This window comes from Dama dama, chromosome 16 (assembly GCF_033118175.1).
Source record: "Dama dama isolate Ldn47 chromosome 16, ASM3311817v1, whole genome shotgun sequence".
In the NCBI taxonomy this organism is placed as follows: Eukaryota; Metazoa; Chordata; class Mammalia; order Artiodactyla; family Cervidae; genus Dama; species Dama dama.
In genome coordinates this window covers 2,984,856-3,009,812 of record NC_083696.1, presented here as the reverse complement: position 1 = coordinate 3,009,812, position 24,957 = coordinate 2,984,856, and the positions used below count along the sequence as shown (strand labels likewise).

The 24,957-nt window shown below is 52.1% G+C and overlaps 1 protein-coding gene across 4 annotated transcripts in view; it reads right to left on the bottom strand.

Annotated features, from left to right (window-relative positions):
- Nucleotides 1-24,957, bottom strand: part of CDK5RAP2 (CDK5 regulatory subunit associated protein 2) — a 176,535-nt gene that overhangs the window by 52,652 nt on the left and 98,926 nt on the right. For 3 of the 4 annotated variants that reach the window (XM_061163293.1, XM_061163294.1, XM_061163297.1), the window contains exons 16-21: nt 23,326-23,456; nt 21,527-21,636; nt 19,295-19,423; nt 12,713-12,808; nt 10,740-10,927; nt 4,213-4,642 (exon numbers count right to left, since the gene is read on the bottom strand). In XM_061163293.1, the coding sequence (XP_061019276.1) occupies nt 4,213-4,642; nt 10,740-10,927; nt 12,713-12,808; nt 19,295-19,423; nt 21,527-21,636; nt 23,326-23,456 (1,084 nt within the window). The remainder of the gene's footprint in view (nt 1-4,212; nt 4,643-10,739; nt 10,928-12,712; nt 12,809-19,294; nt 19,424-21,526; nt 21,637-23,325; nt 23,457-24,957) is intronic. The other variant, XM_061163296.1, reaches the window with a different exon arrangement.

The following is a 24,957-nucleotide window of genomic DNA, read 5'->3' as shown; positions in this document are numbered from 1 at the left end:
GGGCCCTGGCAGGGGCTGCCTCCTCTGCCTAGAATCCTCTTTCTTGCGCACCCCCACCTCTTCCACTAATCCCGATACATTCATTAGGATTCTGCTCAAACGTGCCTTCCTCAAGAAAACGGGCCTTGGTTCCTCTGTTATATACTCACTGCTCCCTCAGAATTTTCCTCGGAAAATGTTAGGACCATCATGATAAATGCCTATGCATTTCCGTCTGTCTTCTGCACCAGAAGCTGTACTCTATCCACAGCTTCCAGCATAAGAACTCACACACGGAAGGTGCTCAACACCTCGGTGCGGCAAGAACCTGCACACGCTATCTTAAGAGGCCAACTGGGGATGCCTTTCAAGTGGAGGAAGCTTAAACAAACTCAAAAGCTGAGAAGACGTGAATCTAGAATTCAGAAAGAACTACGACAACTCAATAATAAAAACACAAGTAACTTAATTAAAAGATGGGCAAACAAACTGAAAGACATTTCTCAAAAGGAGATGCATAAAGGGCCAATAGGCAGGTGAAAAGACGCTCAACTCATCTGTCATCAGGAAACTGCAAATCAAATCACGTGAAATAACACCCCCCCTACCCCTTAGGATGCTTAAACAAAAAGATGATAATGATGGTTAGTGAGAATGTGGCAGAATTAGAGCCCTCACATCCTGGTGAAAACTCCGTAAACTAGCTACAGCCACTTTAGAGAAAGAGAACTTTAGCAGTTCCTCAAACCATTAAACAGAGTTACTACATGACCGAGCAATTCCACTCCTAGATAAGCTAACCTGGAGAAATAAAAACACATGTACACCCAAAAACTCGTACATGAATGTCCATAGCAACATTATTCATAATGTCCAAATGTCCATCAACTAATCATCGAATAAATAAGATGTGGTATATCCACACACTGGACTATCATTAGGCCACAAAGAGGAATGAAGCATTGATACCTCCTACAACATGAACAACTCTTGAAAAAGTTACGCTAAGTGGAAGAAGCGTGTCACCAAACATCACAGACTGCATGATTCCACTTACATGACACATCCAGAACAGGCAAATCTACAGAGACGGAGGAGAGCTTGGTGGTTGCCTACAGCTAGGGGTGCACAGGTAGAGAAAACAGGAAGTGGCTGCTAAGGGGTTCAGGGCTTCCTCCTGGGATAAAGACGCGGTCTAAACCTGACTGTGGCTGCTAAAGGTGGGGAAACTCGGGAAGCAGGAAATCAGCCAAGCCTCTCAGGAAGGAAAGAAGACAGAGTTCTTCCTGCATGCTCTAGGATGTCCAAGGCTTTCCAGCATTTTCTCCTGTAATCCTCAGCTAAACTCTGCATTTCGGAGCTCACTGGGTAAGAGAAGTTATTATGCCTATTTTCTGGACAGAGAACTGAGACGTCAACCAACCAGTCCAGTACTGAACAATAAGAAGGTTGGAGAGCTGACCCCAAACAGGGTCTTCAGACATTACTGCCCGGTTAAGGAAACTGAGACCCTTTCTACCCTGAAATTACAGGCAAGGGGAGAGAAGAGGTTCAAGGACAAGAACAGTCTGCGGTGGTGATGGGGACACTTGGGAGGGGGTGGACGCCTCATCAAAGAGGACTGGAAAATGACAATCATTTGTTTGGCCCTCCGTCTCCACCGATCTTTATTCCTGGATCTGAATCTGTGTGTCATATGGCAGCAGAGAAGACAGCTCCAAGTGCACAAATGCCAAAGTCAATTTCAGGCTAGAAGGCAGCCGTCAGTCACCCTGACACTGCTTCCAAAATAACACCACCCAAAATGCTACCTTATGGACACCAAACAGAGTCCCACCTACCACCTTAGTAAAGACGTCACCCTGGATCTCTCACTTGGGGAGGGAACGGGGACAGGGACACGCATACCCTGAGCTCCTACCACGGACATGGCATGAGGCACCGACCACATTCTGCCTCTCTGAGCCAGCATGCCGGCCCCGGGTGCCAGGTCACAGGAACCCCTGGGAACTCCTGAAAGTCAGGTGACTGCCACAAGGACTCAGAGCAGGTGAGCGGCCAGGCCCAACGAATCACAGGTGTATCTGTAGAGCCCAGCATCTCGTCTCTGTAACTGAACCAGAAGTAGGTCTCGTTTCCCTGTTTCACCCCTGGGCTGCAAAGATGCTCTTCTTAACAGGATGCCAGAGTTCCAGCTTAAGTTTGAGGATGACTAATTCCTTGACTAACCAAAAGCCACAAAGAAAATCATTAAATTTTCTTCTATTTTGTACAGATGGGAGGCCACACTGCTGCTGTGAGATTCCCCCCTTCCTGAGAAAGGTGGGGTTACCAGATCCCTGTCTGCCTCTAAAGCCAGAGTCCACGGGGCACGCCTGCTGCTCCTCTCAACAGCTGAGTCACTCTGGACAATTTTCTGAGCCTTCCAGAGCTTGCACTTCTTCCTATGCAAGATGGAGGTGACTCCTACCTCACTCGTGAGCGTGGTGAGAAGGTTAAATGTGCTGCTACCGGGACAGAAATCGCGCGCTGCAGGCACATACAGTAGACACAAAAAACATAAACACAGTAAACTTCCTTTCGAAGACACCAACGAGAAGATAATTCCAAATAGAAAAATTTTTTCAATATATTTGGGGAAATTAAGTTCATTTGATTATCCAATTTTCCTGAATATAAGATGCTATTTCCCACACAAATAGCGGGGAAAAACTCACGCAGGCACACACGAAACCGCGTTTTCCTAATACGCAGGTACAAACTAAACTAGCTGGGGCACACGAGAGCATTTCTATTCCAGCCAAATCGCACACATTTGCATCTCGAGTACTGTTAATATAATGGCAACGTCTCTTTTTTTGGTCTCTACTGATATCTTTAGAAAACCCTTTTCCAGAAATTACAGTTTTGGTGCATAATTTAAAACAATCAAAAGCAATTTTGCTAATGATATATCTAACTCTCTTTGGTAGGCACAAAAGCAGTAATTTAGTGGTCAGAAAATAAACCTAATTCTCTATTCTGATGCTATGAAGCAGTGTATACAGTTATTTCTCAGATACAAAACACCCCTCAGAAACAAGGGGACCAGCAGCCGTCGCTGGAGGCCTGTCAAAAGCACGACCTCGCCCCTCCTCCAGGCCACTCCCATCTCCCTGCTGTGGGGCTCCAACCTCAACCCCTCCTCCTGAGAAGGATTTCAAACACTGGCAGGAGAGTCTGGCTTTTAATAATCTGGCATATTTGACGGTGTGTGAGAAGATGCCTAGAGAAAGCATCTCGAGTGAAGCAAATTGCAGGCATTCGGCCACCAAAACCGGACCCTACCACTCAGGCCGGCGTGGGCTGGGAAGGAGGGTGACCCAAGGAAAGTGATCAGCTATGCAGCCAGGCAGTGAGGGGCCCAGCTCAGCCCCCTAACAGCTGACCTTGACCATGGGCACTCGGGACCTGGCTTCCTCAGCTCTGATGGGTGTTTTAAGCATAAGAGCATGGAGACAATGCCCACAGAATGATGCCTCTCAGACACGGAGTCTGTACAAAGGAAAACCTAGGTTTTCATCCCTGTCGCTCAAGTCAGGTTATTACAGTTTTACTGCAACCCGCAAAGTAAGTCCGTCAACGGGGGAAAATCATGTAAATTCTGGCATATGTCCCACAGTGGAATCTTAGCAGCCGTTACAAGGAAAGAAGTTCCTGATATGTAACATGAAAGAGAAAGCTACAGGCAGATGTATAAATGTGACTCTGCTTTTTATAATGAAAACAGAAGCACATCATCAAAGTATGTTAGCCACTCAGCTGTGTCCAACTCTTTGGGTCCCCGTTGATGATGGCCTGCCAGGCTTCTCTGTCTGTAGAATTCTCCAGACAAGAATACTGAAGTGGATAGCCAATTTCCTTCTCTAGGGGATATTCCCTATCCAGGGATTGAACCTGCGTCTCCTGCATTCAGGTGGATTCTTTACCATCTGAGCCACCAGGGAAGCCCTATACATATCACAGCATACAGATAAATAAGAGAGGGCTGGGATGGGGGGCAGAGAGGGAGGCAGGGCGGAGATGTCGGCAACACTTTGAGGAAGGTGAGCAAGGTGGAGGTCAAGATAAGGACAGACAGAGGGAGACCCCAGACTGTATAAATATTTTTAAACTGGTGGGATGGGAGGTGATTTTTAAGTGTTTGGTCTGTATGTAGTAAATAACTAAGTAAGGAACAGGTGGGAAGCTTACTCTCTCGGTCCTCCTGGGGATGGCGGGGGCCGTGGCCTGCCGCCCCGGCACCCTGCACGGCTCTCCCGGCCGACGGCCAGCACTGAACGCAGCGTCTGCTGGTTGCTCCTCCCAAGCCTCTCGCGGGCCCTCCTGTCCGGATCCGAGCGTGTCGCCCTCCACGGCCGAGGTCTGCACGGAGGCATCTTTCTGCTCTGCTGTGGACGTCTCATCCCCCTGTGCCAGCTGGACTCCCCGAGGCCACTGCAGCTCATCAGCTGGCATGGGAGACGAGCTGGCTTGGATGAAATGTCCGAATTCACGTCTCAGCTGAACGGCCACCTGCCTCAGCATCTTCTCTGTTTTACCATCAACGTGTTCCGGAGCCTCCTGCTCCATCAAGCACATCTGTTTCAGCAGCAGTTCATGGAGCACTTTCAGAAGGTCTGGCCTGTTTTTCCAAAAGGGAAAGGAAATGGAAAGACTCAGTTTTCTGCCATGGCCTTGGCCCCCACCCAGTTTCCAAAGTTTCCCCCATTGATTCTGGCCCGGATTCTGCTGAATCCAAACACCGTGAGCACCAGCCATTTGCCAGGACCCACGCCAAGCAGGCTACCCGGGTCACCTCCGAACAACCACACCAGGGAGGTGGCACACGCCTGCTTCATGGATGAGAAGAAGAGAACTCCTTGGACACAGGTGCCCAGCATGTGAGGGGGCCACACGACTACCTGGATGCAGGCTGGACTCGGGGCAGCAAACGGGCTCATCAGGTGTTCACGGCAACTGCAAGGCCCGCCCACGCCTGCATCCGGGGGCAAGGACGGCTTTGCGTGACTATAGCCAACCCGGCGGGTCCATAACTGACCTGGCCCACCAGGTGCATGATCGGCGCTCAGCAACGGCGCTGGATGTAAGGATGCCGGGAACTGCTGTGGACAGAAAGAGCAGCGGCTCTGAAGTCAGAAAAGACAGCTTCAAGTCCTAACTGCAATTCTAGGGAAGTGCAGCGAGTCTGGCCACCTGATGCAGAGAACTAATTCAGTGGAAAAGACCTCGATGCTGGGACAGACTGAAGGAGGGAGGAGAAGGGGGCGACAGAAGATGAGATGGTTAGATAGCATCACTGACTCAATGGACATGAATTTGAGCAAACTCCAGGAGACAGTGAAGGAGAGGAAATCCTGGCGTGCTGCAGTCCATGGAATCGCAAAGAGTTGGACATGAGGCCAACTGAACAACCACAACGACAAACACCGAGTCTTCCTCCATAGTACACTGCAAGGATTCAACCGAAGCATGCGTGGACCGCAGCTGCCTCCCTCGTCCCCTGCCACACAGCCTGGGCCTCCCTGGGGTTTCAGCTGCAGCTGCGCGGACAGCTCCTGTGGACTAACACCCCTCCTCCAGTGCCCCCGGCGTCTCCCTGTGGCTCTGGGCCCTTTCCCAGGGCCCTCTGAGCTCATTCACGCCCCCGGGGAAACTCTCAACCAGCGGAGGAAAAGGGCTGTCGGGTGAATATCCCAGTCCCCCGAGCTTCAGCGGGAGAGCCCTGACATGGGTCCACACCGTCCCTGCGAGGGTGGCCGGCAAGACGGCGGCCCGGCTGCCCAGAGCAGAAACCAGACCATCCTGCAGCCTTCCCGCCTTTGCCTCCGTCCCTGCCTTACTCTCTGCATCCCTCCTTCCTGCTGCCTGCAGTCACATCCTAAATCAATCCCTTGTACCAGGTCCGTGTCTCAAGACGTTGCCCTCCCAGGAACCAAACCGAGTCAGTGTGTAAACTTCTGGAGCAGTTCCAGAAGAGTCGCTCGTGAGTTGTTTCCGGAGCCAGACGCTGTACTGGACACTGGGGCCACAGAACTGCCTGCAGGACTGGTGTCGGGGGCAGATCCGTGAACCAGCCACCACGCCACAGGCTGGAAAGTGAAACGCGGGCTCTGTGGAAGGCTGGGAGCCCAGGGTGTCTACACTGGGGGTGGCAGGAAGAACGCCAGGAAAGGGGCCTCCAGACTGGAGAGGTTAGCTGAGGGAAAGGCAGTGGAACCTTCTTCTAAGCAGAGAAAATATGAACAGAGTCAAGACACACGGTGAAGAACAGGGAGGTGAGGCTGGGGAGTGAGGCGGGGAGAGCCAAGCCCTGTGACGGGAGCGGGAGCCAGTGAGAGGCCTGTGGGCGGGGGGCCCAGCCACACACCCCAGGGAGGGGACAGGCTGCGGGGCAGAGGACGAGCGGAGAGCCTCCCAACGGCTGTGAGTGTGGTGTGACTGCGCGCAGAGCCCCTCCCGTCTGCTCTGACACACGAGAAACTGAGGTCAAAGTGTCAGCCGCTCAGTCATGTCCGACTCTCTGCGACCCCGTAGATTGTAGCCCACCAGGCTCCTCTGTCCATGGGGTTCTCCAGGCAAGAACACTGGAGTGGGTTGCCACGTCCTTCTCCAGGCGATCTTCCCGACCCAGGGATCGAACCCGGGTCTCCTGCATTACAGGCAGATTCTTCACCATTTGAGCAACCAGGGCAAACCACTGCGGTATCCTTGCCTGGGGAACCCCACGGACAGAGGAGTCTGGGGGGGTCAGAGTCCCTGGGGGCCCGAGAGTCGGACACGACTGCGCGACTGAACATATGTAAACGACAGCAAAGCAGACAAGACAGAACACGTTCCAGGCGCAGCACAGGACTCAAATCAGTGAGACACAACCACGTCCACAGGTCAGAAACAGAGGAGGGGGCCCAGAGGACAGGCACCCACAGAAGATGTTTAACTCCCATGGCTAGAAGAAGAGTCACGCAAACTTCATGCCCCCAAAGCAAGACTTAGAGAGACAAGTCAAGGCAACTTCAAAACCACAGCACAGGGAGGAGCCAGCGTGCGCAGAAGGGCAGAGCGGGCCGCGGACGCAGACAGGCCGCTCCTGCAGACAAGGCCGGCTGTTAGGAGAGACCGCCGGCAAGCTGCAGGGCAGCGTTCACGCGCAAGGAGATAAAGACGCTAAAGCAGACTGAAGAAGACTTAAAAGAAGTGCGTCTCCATCATCTGAAAAACAAAGGCAGGAAACAAGATTCATAAAAATGAAAGGAACTTAAGAAACGGAGGCAGAAAATTATGAAAAAAAAAAATAAAGAAGGACAGGAAGGTGGGAGAAGCAATGAGGGAGGGGGCCAGATGGAAACGGACGATGTGGTCAGGAGGGGGGGTGCAGTCAGGAGAGCTCAGGGCACAGGAGCCGTCCCAGCAGGACTGGATCCTTCCCGTTGCTGCGGTGTCTCCTCGTTTCAAAACACCCGCCAGACAGACCACAGCTACCAAGTCCTTTAACGTGCTTTAGCCTCCCCTTCCTCTGGACCTTCGCTGCCACTGGAAGTGACAGGTACCCTTGCGTTACCTTCCCACTGGGCCCTCTAACGGCAGAAGCAACGGCTGACTCATATCTGGATTCCTAACACCCAGCTCTGGGGCAGAGTCAATTCAATTCAAGTTAAACAGTTAACAGCATGCTGAAATAGGGCAACAACTAAAAGTATGGAAAACAGAATTAAAATGGGTGGCACATTTTTCACTTCTAATATGGAGTCATCTAGACGACACCAACCATCTTAAAATTCAGTAAACCCAGACTTCAAAAATATTTCTGGTATTTCAAGCATGTTAAACTAAATTTTCCTTTCCTCTCCTTCCCTTAATATAGATTAAAAATAATGACAATTGCAACAGAGCTAGCCAGAGGAGGACCATTACTCACAACTAAACAACACACAATAAAATCTAGGAAAGAAAGACTTACAAATGGGTAGTAAAAGGTGGTGAAAGAGGCCATTATAATATACTAAAGCGGTAGTGCTGTTAAATAAAACATTTCAAGTGCCGCTCTGCTGGAAATCTGAACCGCAGATTCATTAAGCTGTCGCCCCAATCAGGACCCTTCTGATGGTTCAGTTCGAGGGTCCTGTCAGAGGCCCAGTCGCTGTTTATTTACCCTGAGCCTCTCTGCCACACAGAAGGCATAAGGGCAAAGGACTGACATCCACTAAGCATTTATGGTGTGCCAGATCCTTTAAATACACTCAGTACCCCGAGTCCTCACGGGAAGACTGTGATGGATTACTAACCCCATTTTACAGATGAAGATTCACGATCTTCGAGCAAAAGCGGCAGACCGGAGACTACGGACACAGGCCTCTCTGACTCCAAAGAGGAACTGCGCTTTCTCCTTCTCTAAACGTAAACCTTCTGCTTTGATGCTGAGCCTCTAGTTGTCAGGACATTCATGCAAACATTCATCGAGCCCCTCCCATCTGTCAAGTAAAGCCGTGAAATGCACGGTGTAAAAGAACCATGGTGCTGGGACTTCCCTGGTGGTCCAGGGGTAAAGAATCAGCTTGCCAATGCAGCGGACATGGGTTCAATCCCCAGTCCGGGAACGAAGATACCACATGCCGCGGGGCAACTAAGCCCGTGAGCCACAACCAGCGCAGCCCACACGCCCGCGAGCCCGCACTCTGCAGCAAGAGGGCCCCGCGGCGAGAAGCCTGAACACCGCACCGAGGGAGGGGCCCCTGCTCCCTGCAGCGGGAGAAAGCCCAGGTGCAGCCGCGAAGACCCGGTGCGGCCAACGATGGATTAATCAAAAGAAAGAACCATGACGCTGACGCTTCACTAGAGACAGACAGTCACACAGACACTGATGACTAAATAGGACAGACACAGCAAGGAGAAGTACACGGAAGGAGGGCCGGTCAGGGGAGGCTGAGGGCACCAGCCCCAGACCGAGCGAGACGCAGGGATTCTCGTTAGACAGAGGGGGCGGGAGAGGCCTCTCTGCGGAGCTGAGACACTGCCACGTCCTGGAAAAGAGCACTGCAGGAGGAGGGCACAGCGCTGCAAAGGCCCTGAGGCGGACAGGCCGGGATGACCGAGGACAGAGAGACCCGTGGGAGCAAGAGCGGGCGCTGAGAAGGCTGGGCGGAGGCGCCACGCTCACCCCAGAGGCGACAGGACCCACGAGAGGGTTTAAGCTCAGAAGAAACACAATCGCACCCGAGTTTTTAAAAGAGTCAGTCCACAAAGCGCTTTCTTTAAAATTGAGGTCTAAATGTTCAAACATCAGGAGGTTAGGAATACAAATTTGGGGCTTTTACTGATGGGAGCTCTGAGCCCACATGCTTTCAGACAACAAGGATTTGGGGCTGAAAAGCTCCGACCTGCCAGGAGGGAGCGCGCAGGCCCTGACTCCCCGCACCCCCCCCCCCCCGTCTGTTGTGCCTCCCCCAGCTCGTGTCACCCAAGTACCTCCCCAGGTCGTCCTCAGAGAGAGCAAGCTGCATCTTTTAATTCTTAACACAGGAGCAGTGACGCTGGGGAAACCCTCCATTCCTCATTTACGGTTGCCTAACTCCCTGTGATAATATACCAGAATAGCCACTGGGAATGTCCCTCCAGAGCAGGGGACCCCAAGCTCCAAAATCTAGTGCCTGATGATCTGAGGTGGTGCTGATGTAACAATAACGGAAATAAAGTGCACAATAAATGGAATATGCGCTTGAATCATCCCAAAACCAGGCCCCTACCCCGATCCGTGGAAAAACTGTCTTCCACGAGACCGGTCCTTGATGTCAAAAAGGTTGGGGACCGCTGCCCTAGAGGACTCACGCTAGAAAAATGTTCAGCAGACGTCAGGGGCTGGGGAGGTCGCTTCTCGGAGCCCACAGAACATCTTTCCAACTGGAGAGGCGCCCACCAGGCTGAGCCCACCACAGACACGAGCACCACCAGGCTCCCGGTCGGGCCAGCAGTGCTGGGCGTGGCCCCAGCTCCATCTGTCTGCCTGTTCTGGAGGACAAAGCTCCCACTGAACACCCATCACACGCCAGCCATCCTCCTGGAACAGCCTTTTCCCGCTCCTCATGGCGGGGGAAGTGGAACCCCAAGAAGTGGTCGGAGACACGGAGGGACTGGGCGAGGAAGGCCCGGCTCCCTCAGGCCCCAAAGCCCGGAGCAGCTGCTACAGTAGAGTGAAAAGAATGGGCAGGAGGGGAAATTTGCTCCTAAAGGACTAATTTTGATAATACATGTGTACTGAAGACTTCTTGTTTTCAGGAAAACACCCTGGAGTGTTTCCTCATATAGGAACGATTCCCAGGAGAAATGATGAGAAGGGAACTGTGGTTCAAGCTCCACGTAAAACAGCAGAGTCGCAGCTACAATGGCCGTGGCGAGGCTGCTGGAGAGACTGGGAGGGCTTTCGGGAGGGCCGAGCCCTCCGTGGACAGCCAGGCAGCCCTTCCCGAGCTCCCAGGAACGACTCTGAAGGGTCCTGTCTCAGCAATTCGTGCTGGGCGTGCATGTGGCTCTGCTGAGTGCAGGCCCCTTGCAGCCATGAGCACGCGGCCTAATTACTTAATTGCACGACTGGCAAGGTTCCTTCCGAGCCATTTCAGGAGCTCTCTCAGGTAAATTGCAGAGGACCACCATCTAAAGCCATTTAACACAATGAGCTTCCCCCACCTCTAACTGCAGACAGCACACCGCCTGGGCCCCATGTCTACCTGGATTCCAGGAACCACACGGCCTTCTCGCCGAAGAGCGGGGTGAGCAGGCTCACGAGCTCGCCTTCTTCCAGACCCTGGTCTCCAGGGCCGCCGGATGTGTGCGCTCCATTGTAGTCTAAGATACTGGAATCTGCATGCCTTAAATATCCATTTCTGCAGCCCCCTTTGGAACTGTCCTCCATAGTCTGCAAATCAAAGTATCTGGTCAGATAATGGACACAGAGGAGGGGCAGGGGGTGGGCAGAGAAAGGATGGAGACAGGCGGTGATGAGCGAGTACAAACACCCGGGAGAAAATGAGGGATGGGGGCGCAGGCCTGCGGTCCACACGCACTCCCCCTTTACTCCTCCACATCCTCAGCTTCCTCATCCATAAACGGGCACAGTGACGCCACCTGCCAAGGCAGCGACGAGAACGAAACGGGATGGCCGGCCCACTTCAGTTCGTGCCGTGGTGTCCCACCCGCTCTAGCTGTGTTCCCCCACCCCACAGCCTACTTTCTACATTTCCCTTCTAAGAAGAATCCGGGACGTCGTTAACTGCCATCCACAATTCTGTGGACATTTATTATACACCTCTTGCAATGTATCTTCCTCATTATATATCAGAAAGCCAGCCTCTTTACAGACACATCCTAATTATCGTGACTTTGGTTTGTCTCGTCAGGACCATGGAGAGCTCCTAATTCCCATGGAGATGAGATGTTTACAGACCCGCCTTCTTGGGTCACAGGGTCCCGGAGGAGTGGTGCCAAGGAAACATCTAGTTAAAGCCTGTGCTGGGCATGTCCGGAGGTGCTGCAATTAGCGTTCTTCCTCCCCATTTCCAGAGCTGTAAATTTCTTCCACCAGTCTATAAATAACTCCCCTTGGCTTCATTACTGCTGGTAATATACACAGTGGCCACCACACCCCTCTCTCCACACGTGTAAAATGCTTAAGGTTTTTAAACGGAAGACAAGACCCACACAAATGAGCTGTTATTTATAGGGTCTTGTTTGCCACCGATCTAGTTATTAAATACATCTAAATAAGCAAGCTCCACAGAAGGAAAAGTCTAGAATAATAAAAAGAGCAGTTGCTGCCATTCACTGAGCAATTAGTACATACCTACTATTTAAACATCACAACAGTTCTAACAAGGGAGTATTATTCTCTTCATTGATGGGGAAACACAGGCTTAGGGGTTAAGCACGGAGTAACCAAAGTCACAGAGGTAGTGACCAAGACTCAAAATCACATCTGATTCCAAAGCCCCGACTTTTAACTGCTTCGCTCTCCAAAACTCTCACAAGGATGATCTCGCCTTCATGACTCCATGAACCTGAACACCCTGAAAGCCACAAACGTCAAACCTGTGGCCTCCTAACCCCCACCACGTGCCAGTCTACAGTTCTTTCAACCTGGGAGAACACGTGCTCCAAACGTTTGGTCTCGACGTGCCTGGAGCAAAACTCTTAACGACGCCCGGGCAGCACTAGGCTGGGTTTCAGATCAGGAGCTTGCAGACGGGCCCAGGGAAGGAAAGTCTGGTTCTATCGGTGGCTCCTTACACTGCAAGCAAATGATCTGGGGGTTCACGGTCATCCCCGAGACAAGGGCACGGGTCCCAACTGTGTCACTGACCTACTCTGAGCCCCAGATGAACCATCTCCTCTCCCAGGCCTCCAATTCCAATGCATAAAATGAATGGGTTCGGTTGGAGTTCTAAAGAGCTGTGCAGGCCCAGTGTCTAAGACCCATTTTAATATTCTACTATAAGAGCCCCATTTATTATTTGCAGCTGTATGTTTGCTCTCCTGTCTCCTGAGTGGCTCTACCACCACACCTGCAGCTTCTAAAAAGGGAGAGCGCTCCTCTCTGCGCTGCCCACAGGCACAGGGCAGGCACCGCAGAGGCGGAGGAACAGCAGGCCCGTCGGACTCGCTCCAGACGGGAGACGCTCGGGCAGAGAGGGGCAGGCGTTCCTACCTTGTGACTCTGCTCCAGACACTCGTCACTCAGCAGATTATTCTCGTCCTCCTCTCCAATTCTGGTTGAGTCCTCGTCCTCCTTGCTAGCCAGAAGCTACATGGAGCATGGAATGGTGTGAAAACGCAACCCAAAAATGTGTGCAGCATGAATATGTATGAAGAAGTCGGTGATGTCTTTTTTTAAAAGATGCAGAACGAACAAAAAAAAAAAAACCAAAAACCGAAAAAAGAGGCAGAGACAAATGCCAAAGCCAAGAAATAAAAATTAGCCAAAGTCAGAGTTGCTAGTTCTGGCAAATCACACACAGCTGCCTGGAATCAGGCATAATTTAAGGACAAATTCCCCGAGAAATAAGGAAAGCGCTTCCCTCTGCCCTCGCATAGTCTTCCTGACCGACTGGAAACTGAGTGTGCTGTCCAATGTGCTGTTCCCATCTCTGCCGTTGCTGAATTTTCAGATTATAGAAAAGTAACCAGATTTTGGAAAATAGCTATTGATGGAATTGAAAACATCCAACAGCACAAAAACAATAAATGAAATTTATGGTGGCCTCGATTTCTGCAAACCTTCCCCTGTTTAGCACAGGGGCTAAACCTCTTTCAGGACAGTCATGCATCTAAGATGGACAGTCTCAGCCACACGGTCATTTTGCTGACAAAGAAGTCCTCATGGCTAATAAGTACAGTATCAAGCCTGCCTGACAATAACTTTCTGCTTTTGAAAATGAAGGAGAGTTATTTAGAAAGATGGCCTAAATCCCCTGCACTAAAGCAGTGTAAATCCCAAAGCTTCTGCAGTCTGCATTCTACAGAAGGGACAGCAGTTGTCAATGCGGCCAGAGCCCAGCTCTCTGGAGGAGCAAAAACTCTAGTCATGAGACACTCAGATCATCCAGAGAAAAAGTGAGAGGGGAGGTAGCCAACGCCACTTCAAAAACTGCACTAAAGCTCATCTCACCCAAGGAGGAGTGAGCTTTCACTGTGGCGTTAAAACCATGAGCTGAGCCTCAGCCACCCGCTGCCGTGCTGCACATACGACGCACGGAAGGTTCTGTCTCCATCCTGTGATTTCAGGAATTCTCACACTGAGTCCATCATCCCATAGTTTTCCCAGCCCAACTCAAACTTTCCTGGTCTTCTTTCTAAAGGAAACCCTTGCTTTGGAGGAAGAAAAACAAAGCAAAGTGACTTCAGAAAGTCTTTTATAGAAAACTTCCCAGGATCAGAATCTCACATGTGTGGCCTAGATGGTTAAGCATCTGCCTACAAGGCGGGAGACCCGGGTTTGACCCCTGGGTCAGGAAGATTCCCCTGGAGAAGGGAATGGCAACCCACTCCAGTATTCCTGCCTGGAGAATTCCATGGACAGGAGCCTGGTGGGCTACAATCCATGGGGCCACAGAGTCAGACATGACTGAGCATTAACAACAACATACTGGTTGTGATTTACATTAAAACTGATCAAAAAGATGGAAGGATGATGACTGGTGGAAAAGATTAATAATAGAATCTAGGGGTGAGTATATGGGTGTCCACTCTGAAGTTCTTTTCACTTTGCTTTGTTTGAGTTTCTTCACAATAAAACGCTGGGGGGAAGCCTCTCTCATCTTAAAAATAAAGCCACGTAATGACGTTTCCCTCTCTGGTCCGCCGACAGCTCTGGAACTAGTGCTGCCTGCCTCTCTCCAGGCTTCTTGAAAGGACTCCCCACCCTCACCTCTGCAATGTGGCTTTTGCTGCCAACACCCTCCAGAAACTGCTCAGGAAAGGTCCTCAAGACCTTCTATCGCAGGAGCTTGAACCCTCCTGGGAACAGGAAGGAGGCAGAGAGGCACTGCTCCCCAACCCTGAGGATCAGAAGGGTCTTCCCTCAGGTTTATTGAGCAAAGAGTACTGTTAACTCATGTCATTCCAAAATGACATCACAAAAGCTTGCAAACTATTCTTCATTTCCAGAACCACAACCACACCATTACTAAGTACTCTAAAATAAAAACTTGCTTTCGTTTCCTTTTACCTCTGCTGACTTGGTTAAAATTAAAAGTCAGATCTCAGTCTCCAGCACGTGACACAGAGAAACGTCGCCCAAGCCATATGTGACTGATCAGTTTTCAAATGCAAGGGCCCAGCGAGACCGTGCGTCACGGTGGGCGGGTGTGCTTCCGGCCTCACCACCAGCAGGAGAGGAGCCCTACTCACCTCCAAGACCCCCACTCACCCTTCATCTCTTCCCCCTCACTGCGTCTCCATCCACTGCCACGCGGCCTCTGTTCCCCTCACTCTACACAACTGCCCAGGTCCCCAACGACTTCCCAGCTGTCTTTTTTTCTTGTCTGCTCGAGTGTCTGACACGAATCAGCAGGCCCTCCCTAGACATCTCTCCTGAACAAATGCACGACCTGGATCTGCCCCCACCTCTTGGGCTGTTCCTTCTTGGGCCTCTGCAGACACCCCTTGTCGTTCCAGAGAGAAGCTCTCTTGACCTCAGAAGAGGAGGCGGGCCCCATCCCGGGCTCCCCCAGGCCCTCCCCCAGATCTGCTTCCCGGCATCACGTTCGCCATGGGCAAGGGCCGTGTCTGCGTTCAGTTCTGACCCCAGTGCCCAGCGCTCAGGAAACACTGCTAAAAGAACAAACAAATGAATAAAAAAAAATTTTTTTTTTCCCCCAAAACGAAGAGCTGGAACCAAAAAGTTTGGGTGATTGCTTCTGGTCTTGCTGCTCAAGTGTGTTCTTTGGAGCAACAGAAGCTCGTGAGAAATGCAGGCTCTTGGGCCCCATGCCAGGCTCAGTGGGCCAGAATCCTCACGTTAACAAGGTCCCCAGGAAATTCACACGCACGGGAAACTTCAGAAGCACTTGCCCTATGGTGTTGCTAACACAACACTGAACAGAGTCAGGAAAGGGCTGGAGTTCCAACTCGGCACACCAGTTTCCTAAAAAAGTAACGCTGAAATAGCTGCGTTTTACATACTGACTGCCTACCGCATGCCAGGCACTGTGCCAAGGGCTTCATAAGTCGGCTGCAACTCGTAACAACTTAGGAAGTCAAATTGTCAGACGCGTCCTCCTTTCGATGAAATTCAATCTGCTTCTGACAAACCAAATTCTACTCTGTTGCTAATAACAGATGTTAACAAGCACCTTCTCCTTCTGAGCGCCGCCTCTGTCCTCTGCAGTCACACCAGGTCTGCTTCGTATTCAACATGACAGTCCTACACCTGTGACTTCAATTAAATTATGCCCCCTAATCCATGCTTCCTCTCCATGCCAAAAAAAACCCCTTAGTTTTCTAACCATCCCCAAAAAATGACAACACTAAGTAAATAATGACAGCGACCAGCCTTTCCTGAGTGCCCGCACGCGTGATCTGTCCCCCAGAGGTGTCAGCTGCGTGTCACACGGCCCTGGCTGGCAATGCTCACCACCCTGACCGCAGTCCGTTCAAATCCCCCCCCCCCCCCCGTGTCCATTCTCAACCATGCCTCCTATAATACATAAACCGTAGTCCGTAAAAAATACGGGGAAATCGGAGCAAGCCCATGAAAGGCTTTTTTTTTTTTTAAGTATGCTTTAAAACACAAGGATGCCTGCTCTTGGCTTTCTGTAAGTTTGGCTGGTTTTTCTGTGACCTGCCCACATGCAGGGAACAGGTACTATGTGCCCAGTGCGGGGGGATCCAGCCCAGGGCCTCCGTGCTAAAGACACACCTGGCAAACTCAATCAAGGGCCTCCCGCTCTTTTGAGCCTTTGTCAAGTTAAAAATTGTGTGTGTGGGGGGTGCGTAATATGAAAATAAATTATAGGCTTATTTATATATATATACACACACATATCTGTATGTGTACTTCTGACCTAGTAATTACTCATCCAGGAACACAGTCTAAGGGGAAAAAAAGAAGCGCAAGCCAGAAAATGATTTGTGTCCAAAGACATTCATCAGGTGATTTAGAATAGTGAATCCCTGGAAATAATCCCCACGCCCGACAATAGCGAGGCAGCAAGTTAGATTCAGGGCACCCCCAAGATGGAGTCGGACGTGGTACACAGCAGCCACGGGAAAGACGCGGGAACAGGGCCGTGTGAGCGCCGTGCCCCCGTGACGCACCCACGGGGAGAAGGAGAGGCTCCAGGATGAGAACTGGCTGCACGTATCTTAGAGGGCCAGCGTCAGGGGTCACTTCTATATTTTCCAAATTTAGGCAATGCTGTGGGTTAATTAAATACTGGAGGAAAAAAACACCGAGTATATTTAAAATTACACAATATATTTGCTGTCTCTTTTTTTTTCCTTTTCTGATTCGTAGGCTGCCGGAGAGCTGGAGCGGTGCGGTCCCCGCTTCACAAGCCCGCTGCCCCGACAAGGCTGTGGCCCACGTGGGCGTTTCCCGTTTGCTGCCGTGTCCCTCATCAAAGGGGAGCCACGCGCCCTCCCAGGGAACAGCAGCCTCCCCTCGCCCCTCACAACCTCCCCTTCCTCAGCTCAGGACGCCTGTGGGAACGCCGCCCTTCCCATGCGGATCTTCCCATCGCATTCCGGGGGAAGACGGGGGCTTGTGCGGCAGAGGACTCGGCCATTCATAGGGAAGATCAAATTGCCGTGCAACCTGACAAACGATTCAGGTCTGAACTGGCTGCTATTTAGACCTCAGGATGGGAGGAGGAAAAACTCTCTGTCCTCCAGAGGACATGAGAGGACATTTAGCAGGTTTCTTTCAAAGAGCAAATGAACAAACACATTCTTGCCATTTGCAACTCAAATGAAGCAGGTGCAGAATGGGTGGTCTATTAAAAATGCCGCCTTGGAGAAAACAAGCCAAGAGACTTGTTTCTCCCTAAATGGACTGCAGATATTTTTGCTTCTCAAAATTATCTGGAGCCCTGGAGACTAAGATCAATAATATTCTGTCTCTCCAAGGGAGCAGATGGGCAGAGCGCAGCATACACACCTGTGAGTGTCTCCCACTTTGAAGGCGGGAGGACACCGCTTCAGGCTGACACATCTTTCCCTAGAAACGCCGTGGCAGCAAGCTCTCCCTCTGCCTGGCACACCGGGCCGCGTTCCAGACAAGGCCAACCAGGAAGAGTCTGGGGCATCCAGTGCAAGAGGCCCGGTGCACTTCGTGGGGAGGACAGGTCCAGTCTTCTGAAACTAACTAGCCGAACACCGGCCTGGGCAAGGCACCTCCGGGGGAGCAGAGGGCCAGGCCGGGACTCAGGAAACAGCAAGCTCCTCCGGAGTCACAGCAGGACCCACCTCCCCACACCGTGTGGCCAGGCCAAGCACTGAGGAGAGCAGACATGATACGTCAGAGATGACGAGAGGGTCAGAGTCAACGGGGCGAAGAGGCTTTTCCCTCTGCTTCCCTGGGGCAGCCGCCAGGAGAGCCCGCACCCTCAGGGGGCACGCAGGCCCAGGAACCACACGCTCTCCCTCTGCTTCCCCAGGGCAGCTGCCAGGACAGCCCGCACCCTCAGGGGGCACGCACGCCCAGGAACCACAAACTCTCCCTCTGCTTCCCCGGGGCGGGCACTACCCAAGTGACTGCCAGGATAGCCCGCACCCTCAGGGGGCATGCACACCCAGGAACCACAAACTCTCCCTCTGCTTCCCCGGGGCGGGCACTACCCAAGTGACTGCCAGGATAGCCCGCACCCTCAGGAGGCACGCACGTCCAGGAACCACAGGCTCTCCCTCTGCTTCCCCGGGGCAGCTGCCAGGACAGCCCGCACCCTCAGGGGGCACGCACGCCCAGGAACCACACGCTCTCCCTCTGCTTCCCCAGGGCAGCTGCCAGGACAGCCCGCACCCTCAGGGGGCACGCACGCCCAGGAACCACACGCTCTCCCTCTGCTTCCCCGGGGCGGGCACTACCCAAGTGACTGCCAGGATGGGCCACACCCTCAGGGGGCATGCAGGCCCAGGAACCACACGCTCTGCAGTGCAGACGCCAGGATTCAACCTTCCCTGGCCCTCTCAGACTCTCAAATGCCACCAGGAGAGAACTTCCAGAGGCAGGAAGCTGGACACACAGGCTCAGGGGACACCGACTGTCTACTCCTTATCGGGTCCTCCATGGGGGCAGGGTGCAGGGGTCCTGGGTAAGCGCGGGAAGAAAGAACACGCACCCGGCCAAAGCCGGGAGACGATGAGTGGTGGTAAGAAGGCACGTTTCGGGGGCAAACTCAGGAGGGAAATGGAAAGAGTGTCTACTCATTTGTTTTTCCAAGGAAATGGGTTTGTTAAGGCTCCATCTACACTACCCAAGTGACTGGGAGATGGGATAACTCTCCAACCCCTGAGACCATACCAGTCCTCCAGAGGTGCCACCTGCAGCCCAGATCCCAGGGCCAGGGCTGGAGTGCGGGCATCACAAAACATCAAGTGCATCCTCCCAGAAATGACTTAAACTTGCGGAAACCTGCGGGCAGACCTGTTGACCTACGAAGGCCTCCAAAGCCCATCCACAGCAAAGGGAATTTCCACAGAGACCCCCCCCAGAACAGATTCAGCCTTGATGCGTGTGCAGGGCTGTTACTCTTGGTGATGAGCTCATGATGATAAGAATGTTCCTTCTTACCTCTGTTTGATCTACTGACTCAGGCTTGTCGTCTCCGGGGAAACCCACGCAGGAGAGATCAAAAATGGTTTTCTTCAGGTGCTGGTTGTCCGTGTACAGCTCCTTCACCAGCTGGATAAGGTCGCCGACCTGGGAGATCAGAGCAGGAGAGGCCCGGCTACCCACAGGCACACTTCTGCCTCTTGGGGCCACGCTTGCTGAGCAGACCTCCCAGCATCACAGTCACGGAGACCAGGCGGCCTGAGTCCAGGCTTCAGGCTCCCCCAGATGCAGTGAGAAAAACACCCGCATTTCTCTGTTCTAGCCCCAGAGGTCCTGGGCAAGCTGCCTGGTCTAAGCCCCCATTTCCGCATCTGCAGAATGGGTTACCAGAGAACCGAAGGTGATCACGGTCACAGCGCACTGAAGCCCTCCGCGCAGCCTAAGTGCTCCATCCATGACAGGGTGTAGGACCTCTGTCTTGGACCTGAGAGCCTCTGGAGGAAAATCCCCAAGACCGACACTTCTGAGGCTGTGTCGGAGGCTTATTCTATAGCCTCCACCTTCCTCTTTCTGTGCCTATCTAGCAGTGTCCAGAATAACAACAGTCTTCAGTTCCAAAGCAATTCATGGCAACTGAAACACTCCCACGAGCTTTGGTCAATCATTCCTTACAAAAGTCCCCAGGAGGTGCACAGGCCGGTGTGACTGTCCCCATCTGACAAGGAAAACTCCAAGATACAAGGCAGCTCGCTGCCTGAGGTCCCAGAGCCGGGGTTCCTGGAGAACCAAAGTGCCAGGTCAAGTGGGCTAGGGCAGCTGCCGCCCAAAGCAGAGTCAGGCCTGGACTCCGGGTCCAAGGCCCCTCCTTAAGGCACAGGTCTCGCAAGGTCAGGCTCATAAGCAGCTGATCAGACGCCACCTTTATTTCCTGCAAGCTTCAAATCCCAGCGGTCAGTGACTCTCCAAACCCTCCTTCTTCAAGGGGTAATCATGCGCCGCTGAAATGAGCGGGAAATCCCACCTCACCACACAGAGCCGCGGTCCCCTGCACCCAAACATAACACCACTCAGAACCCCCCCGCCAAGGGAGGCTACAGAGGGAAGCACAGAACAGTCTGACCCTGCAAACATTCACGGAGTGCCAGCCAAGGGAACAGACTCCCGCCCTCGACACAGCCACAGTGGGGACCAGCCGTGGCTGCTACCATCTCTAGCTTCTTCACTAGAACACTTGACCAGAACACCAACAGATGCCTCAGCGCTTCTTGCTGCATTCCTCCGAACATGCCTAAATGTCTACACTTCTCCTTTTTATTTTTTCTCTACCTTGTATCTGCTGTTTTTTCCTCTCCCCCTCTGCTGAGAAAGTTTTCTAATTAGATAAACTGCTACTCATTGTCCAAAACCCACTGCAGGTCTTATCTCTGTAGAAGCTCCCTCTGACCCAGGGAAGTGCCTCCCCCACCCCCTGCCCCCCTCCAGGCAGACGACTCTCTCCTCTGCTGGGCCTACACCTCACATCCCCGCCGGCCACAGCCCTGGGCGCTCCGCACGGCCACAGCTCCGCCTGCTCTACCAGGATGTGGCTTATTCCAAGACAGAAACCGAACCTGTCAGACATGGACGATCCTTTAATAATAAACCACAGTGTCCTCTGAGTTCACACTGCCTCTTCTTATCAATGGCTCTTAAGAGCCTTGAAATACTCAACCACCCTAACCACACCAATGATCAACAGATTAAAAAAACCTTTCCAAGTTTTAGAAAAGATTTATTGACCAAACCTGAACCTTTATTCTTTCAAAAAGCATCTATTAACTCCCACTATATGTGGCAGGCAGGTACTGGGAAATCAGAAATAAATAAGATACACTCACTTTAAGGTGTTCATGGCCTACTGGGGATATAGAAGAATAATCAGATAATTATAGATCAGTATAGCAAGGAAATCAATGAAATCAGGCACAAGAAGAGAGGAAGATGACCAGGGGAAAAAGGGCTAATTCTAGGGGGGACAGGGTGCTTCCTGGAGGAGCTGGGGCCTGGGTGGGGGTCCTCAAGCCTGAGAAAGAGTGCATCAGACGCGGTGGGGGCGGCATCTCCAGGGAATGGACACGGAGAGAACAAAGACACGCGGGGTGAGAGCCCACAGAGACAGTGAGAAGGGCTTTCAGAACCTGACACCTCTGATCAGGAGCCCGAGAGACAATGAATAACTAACGGAGCACTCAAAGTTAATACAGTCAGTACCTTTTTCTTAAGCTCTTCGTGAGAAAAATGTTCCACTTGAAGCCGACTGTGTTCTTCAAGGCAAATACTCAGGTAAGATGTTTGATCACTATAAAATGAAAATGTTTCTTCTGCACCAAAAAAAAAGAAAGAAAGAAAGGAGGAGAAAACAGAACATCAGAAGAAGATCCTTCCCAGACCCATCCCAGTGAAGCCTGTGCCCCACTTCTGGGGCAGGAGTCATCTTCTTCGGTCTCTATAGGCTGATATCTCAATGCACGCTTTCATCATGGGCTGTAGGCTTTCCCTGTGGCCAATTCTGAATTATAATTTGCGTATCAAAAGTTGTGTCTGCAGACCATTCTGAGTGGCACAAGTAAATGGTGATTTTTCAGTTTAAATAAGGGAGTGATTCTTTTTAGGTGAAAGTACAGAAAAATCAAATGCAATTCTCAAGGGTAGAACTCAAGGGAAGGAAAAAGCGCCCGCTGTGTTTTTTTACCAGCTCCAGGGTCCACCGTGGCAGCGAGTCCACGCTGAGAGGAGAAACTGCCTGTGGGATCTATGACGGGGACCCCTGGGTCACCCTGGAAGGGTCTGCTTTCTCTGCAGCAAAGCTTGCTCTCACCGGGGGCGCGGGGGCAGAGAGGGGCCAGGCTATGCACGGAGTAGAGCATGTCCACGACAAGGTCTCACTTAGCGCCGAGGGGAAGAGCCGATATGCTTCGAATGCCATAGAGCTGGCTTTAAAGGAAGACGTCCTGGCTCAAACCTGGGTTTCTTCATCTGCGACATGATGTCAGCGCCCACTCTGCCCAGTGGGTGGACGGTCAGGGTCGGGGGTGAGAGGTTAAGGGTCTGCCACTGTGCTTGTACACAGCAGGTGCTCAAGACATGTCAAACCCACCCCCGCAGTTACCGACTTTAAGCACACACGCCAGCACCCGGCTAGAGACAGGGCAAGGATGAAGATGCCCACTCAGAGTCTGCAGGACCCAGGTTCTAGCCAGCGCAGGCAGGCCCAGTCGCTTCAGTTGTGTCTGACTATTTGCGACGCTACGGACGGTAGCCCGCCAGGCCCCTCTGTCCACAGGATTCTCCAAGAAAGAATACTGGAGTGGGTTATCATTCCCTTCTCTCCAGGGGATCTTCCTGACCCAGGGATCAAAGCCGGGTCTCCTGCACCGCAAGCGGACTCCACCATCTGAGCCACCAGGGAAGACTGGTTCTAGCCGGGGGCGGGGAGAGGGGGCCAAATCCTGCTATCCCGAGCACAGGAGGGCAGGAACCGCGGGGCCTCCCGGTGCAATTCGAAAGGCAGGTACCCTGGGACCCTCCCTAAGCACAGCCCCTTGTGGTCACAAGAGTTTGTAAAGCAGTGTTCCAGCAAGAAACAGCAGTCTCACCCCCACGCGCCTACGCAGTGGGTGCCCGAGGAGGCAGGGCCCAGATGTTTGGGGCAGTGAGGGCTGTTGATCCGAGAAAGGGGATGACGAGGCCCCGAGGTTATCTGGAGATAGAAGTCAAATGATGAGGAATACAGTGGCGGCAACGCAAAAGCAGCCCTGCAGCTGGCCCTCTGGGAACTAACACAACGTGCTGGGCCCCGGACGCCACCGGCCAAAGCTGGTGGACTCAGGTGGACTCAGGTGAGTCCAGACCAGAAGAGTAGCAGCAACACTGTCCCTGCAAAAAACGCTCCCCAGACGAAAGTCCCAGGCTGCTCCATCTCCTACTGAAGCCTGAGGACTCCTGCCAGGCTCAGCCACGGCCCTCCGAGTGCAAACGCCACGGGGAAACGCAGACATGGGAGTGAGTACCTTCCCGCCGCCGGATCTCGCTGATCTGCTCCTCCAGAGCCTTCCGCAGGTGCTGGTACGAGAGCACGTCCCACTCCAGCCGCTTCCGCAGGGCGAAGACACGGCTCACCTCAGCCTGCAGGGTGCTGACACTTCGGGAAAACAAGAGACCAGAATTTATAGAAGATCCACTTGTGCTGTAAGATGCAAAGCCCAGCCAGCCCTCCTTTGATTTTTATGTCATTTGTGAGGTGGTTTTTTTTTTTTTTTCCCGGCTATTAAAAGTAAATACAGGTTCAGAGAGCATTTAAAATATAAAAGTGAAAAAATGTTTTTAAATATAAATGTATGAAAAAAGCAAAAATTACTATAACCCCACCATCAAAGAACATGTGGTGGACTGTATTCCCTCTAATCTTTCTCCGTGGGTATTGTTATAAGGTTTAAATAATACTGGACATAAAAAACTACACTGTGCATTACTCATTTAAATATCTCCCTCCATTTTCAGAACTAATTTGCAAGCATTACTTTTAGTGACTCTATAATATTAACCTGGGTAAATGACGCAGCATTTACTTTACGTCTTTCCCTATCAGTGAACATTTGGGTCCTTTCCCAAGTTTCTGCTCAGGATGTAGCTAGATGGAAACCATTTAATTCCTCAGAATGTCTCTCTGTTTGGAATACTGTCTTGCGCAGGCTTGGGTATGGAAGGAAGGCTCTAGAACGTCTGCCGTGTCACCGCGAAAAGAGGGGGCGCCAGAGGTTAAGGGTGAGGGGCGAGAGGGACGGAAAAAAGAAAGGGGAAGAGTGAGAGCTGACGACAGGAAGGAGCGAAGGATGGACTTAAGGCTCAACAGAAGACGCCATTCACAGACGAAGAGTCAAATGGACTTTTGTTTGAGGGGTGGGACAATATAACAATAGGGTGCTGATCTGCACAGAGGCCTTGCATAAAACCAGCAACCCAGCGCCCAGAGGAGGTCCTGGGAAAGCCCAGCTCCCAGAATCTACGGTGACTGGGGGAGGCCCGTCCCACCGAGCTCTCTCCAGTGACGGGACGCCTTGTATCTGCACATGAACACGGTGTACCCACCAGAGGATCGTGCCTGCTGAGCATCTGAAAGGTGGCTACGCCCCGAGGAACCGAATGCCCAGTGTGTTAACTTAAACATGTGCAGTCACATGGCTAGTGGCTACTGGACTGGACAGTGGGCTTCCAGGCGGGGCCCGTGGGTGAGCACGCGGCAGGAATCTGAACCGGCTCCACAAGCTCGTGGAGGGACACGGACTCCAGCAGACACCTGAGTAACATACACACTGTTTCCCTCAAAATCTCTGTGCCGAGAGGCTTGCTTCTCACCCGGGTTAGCTTCTGAAAACAGCGTTCCAGCAGCACAACTGCTGGGTCACAGTCAATGAACGTGCTTTGAGACAACGAAATGCCTCACCGAATCAGAAAGCTTGTTTCAAACACCAAGAAATACGTCACTCTGTCTCACACATGATGTTGTGTTCCCTGAGAGGGCGCATCAACAGTTAGAAAACATAGGAAAGAATTTATCAATGTGTGGGTTTTTTTTTTTTTTTTTCAGGGCGAGGGCCCATCAGCTTTCACTGGGTTGTTCTAGAGGGGTCCACAGCCCCAAA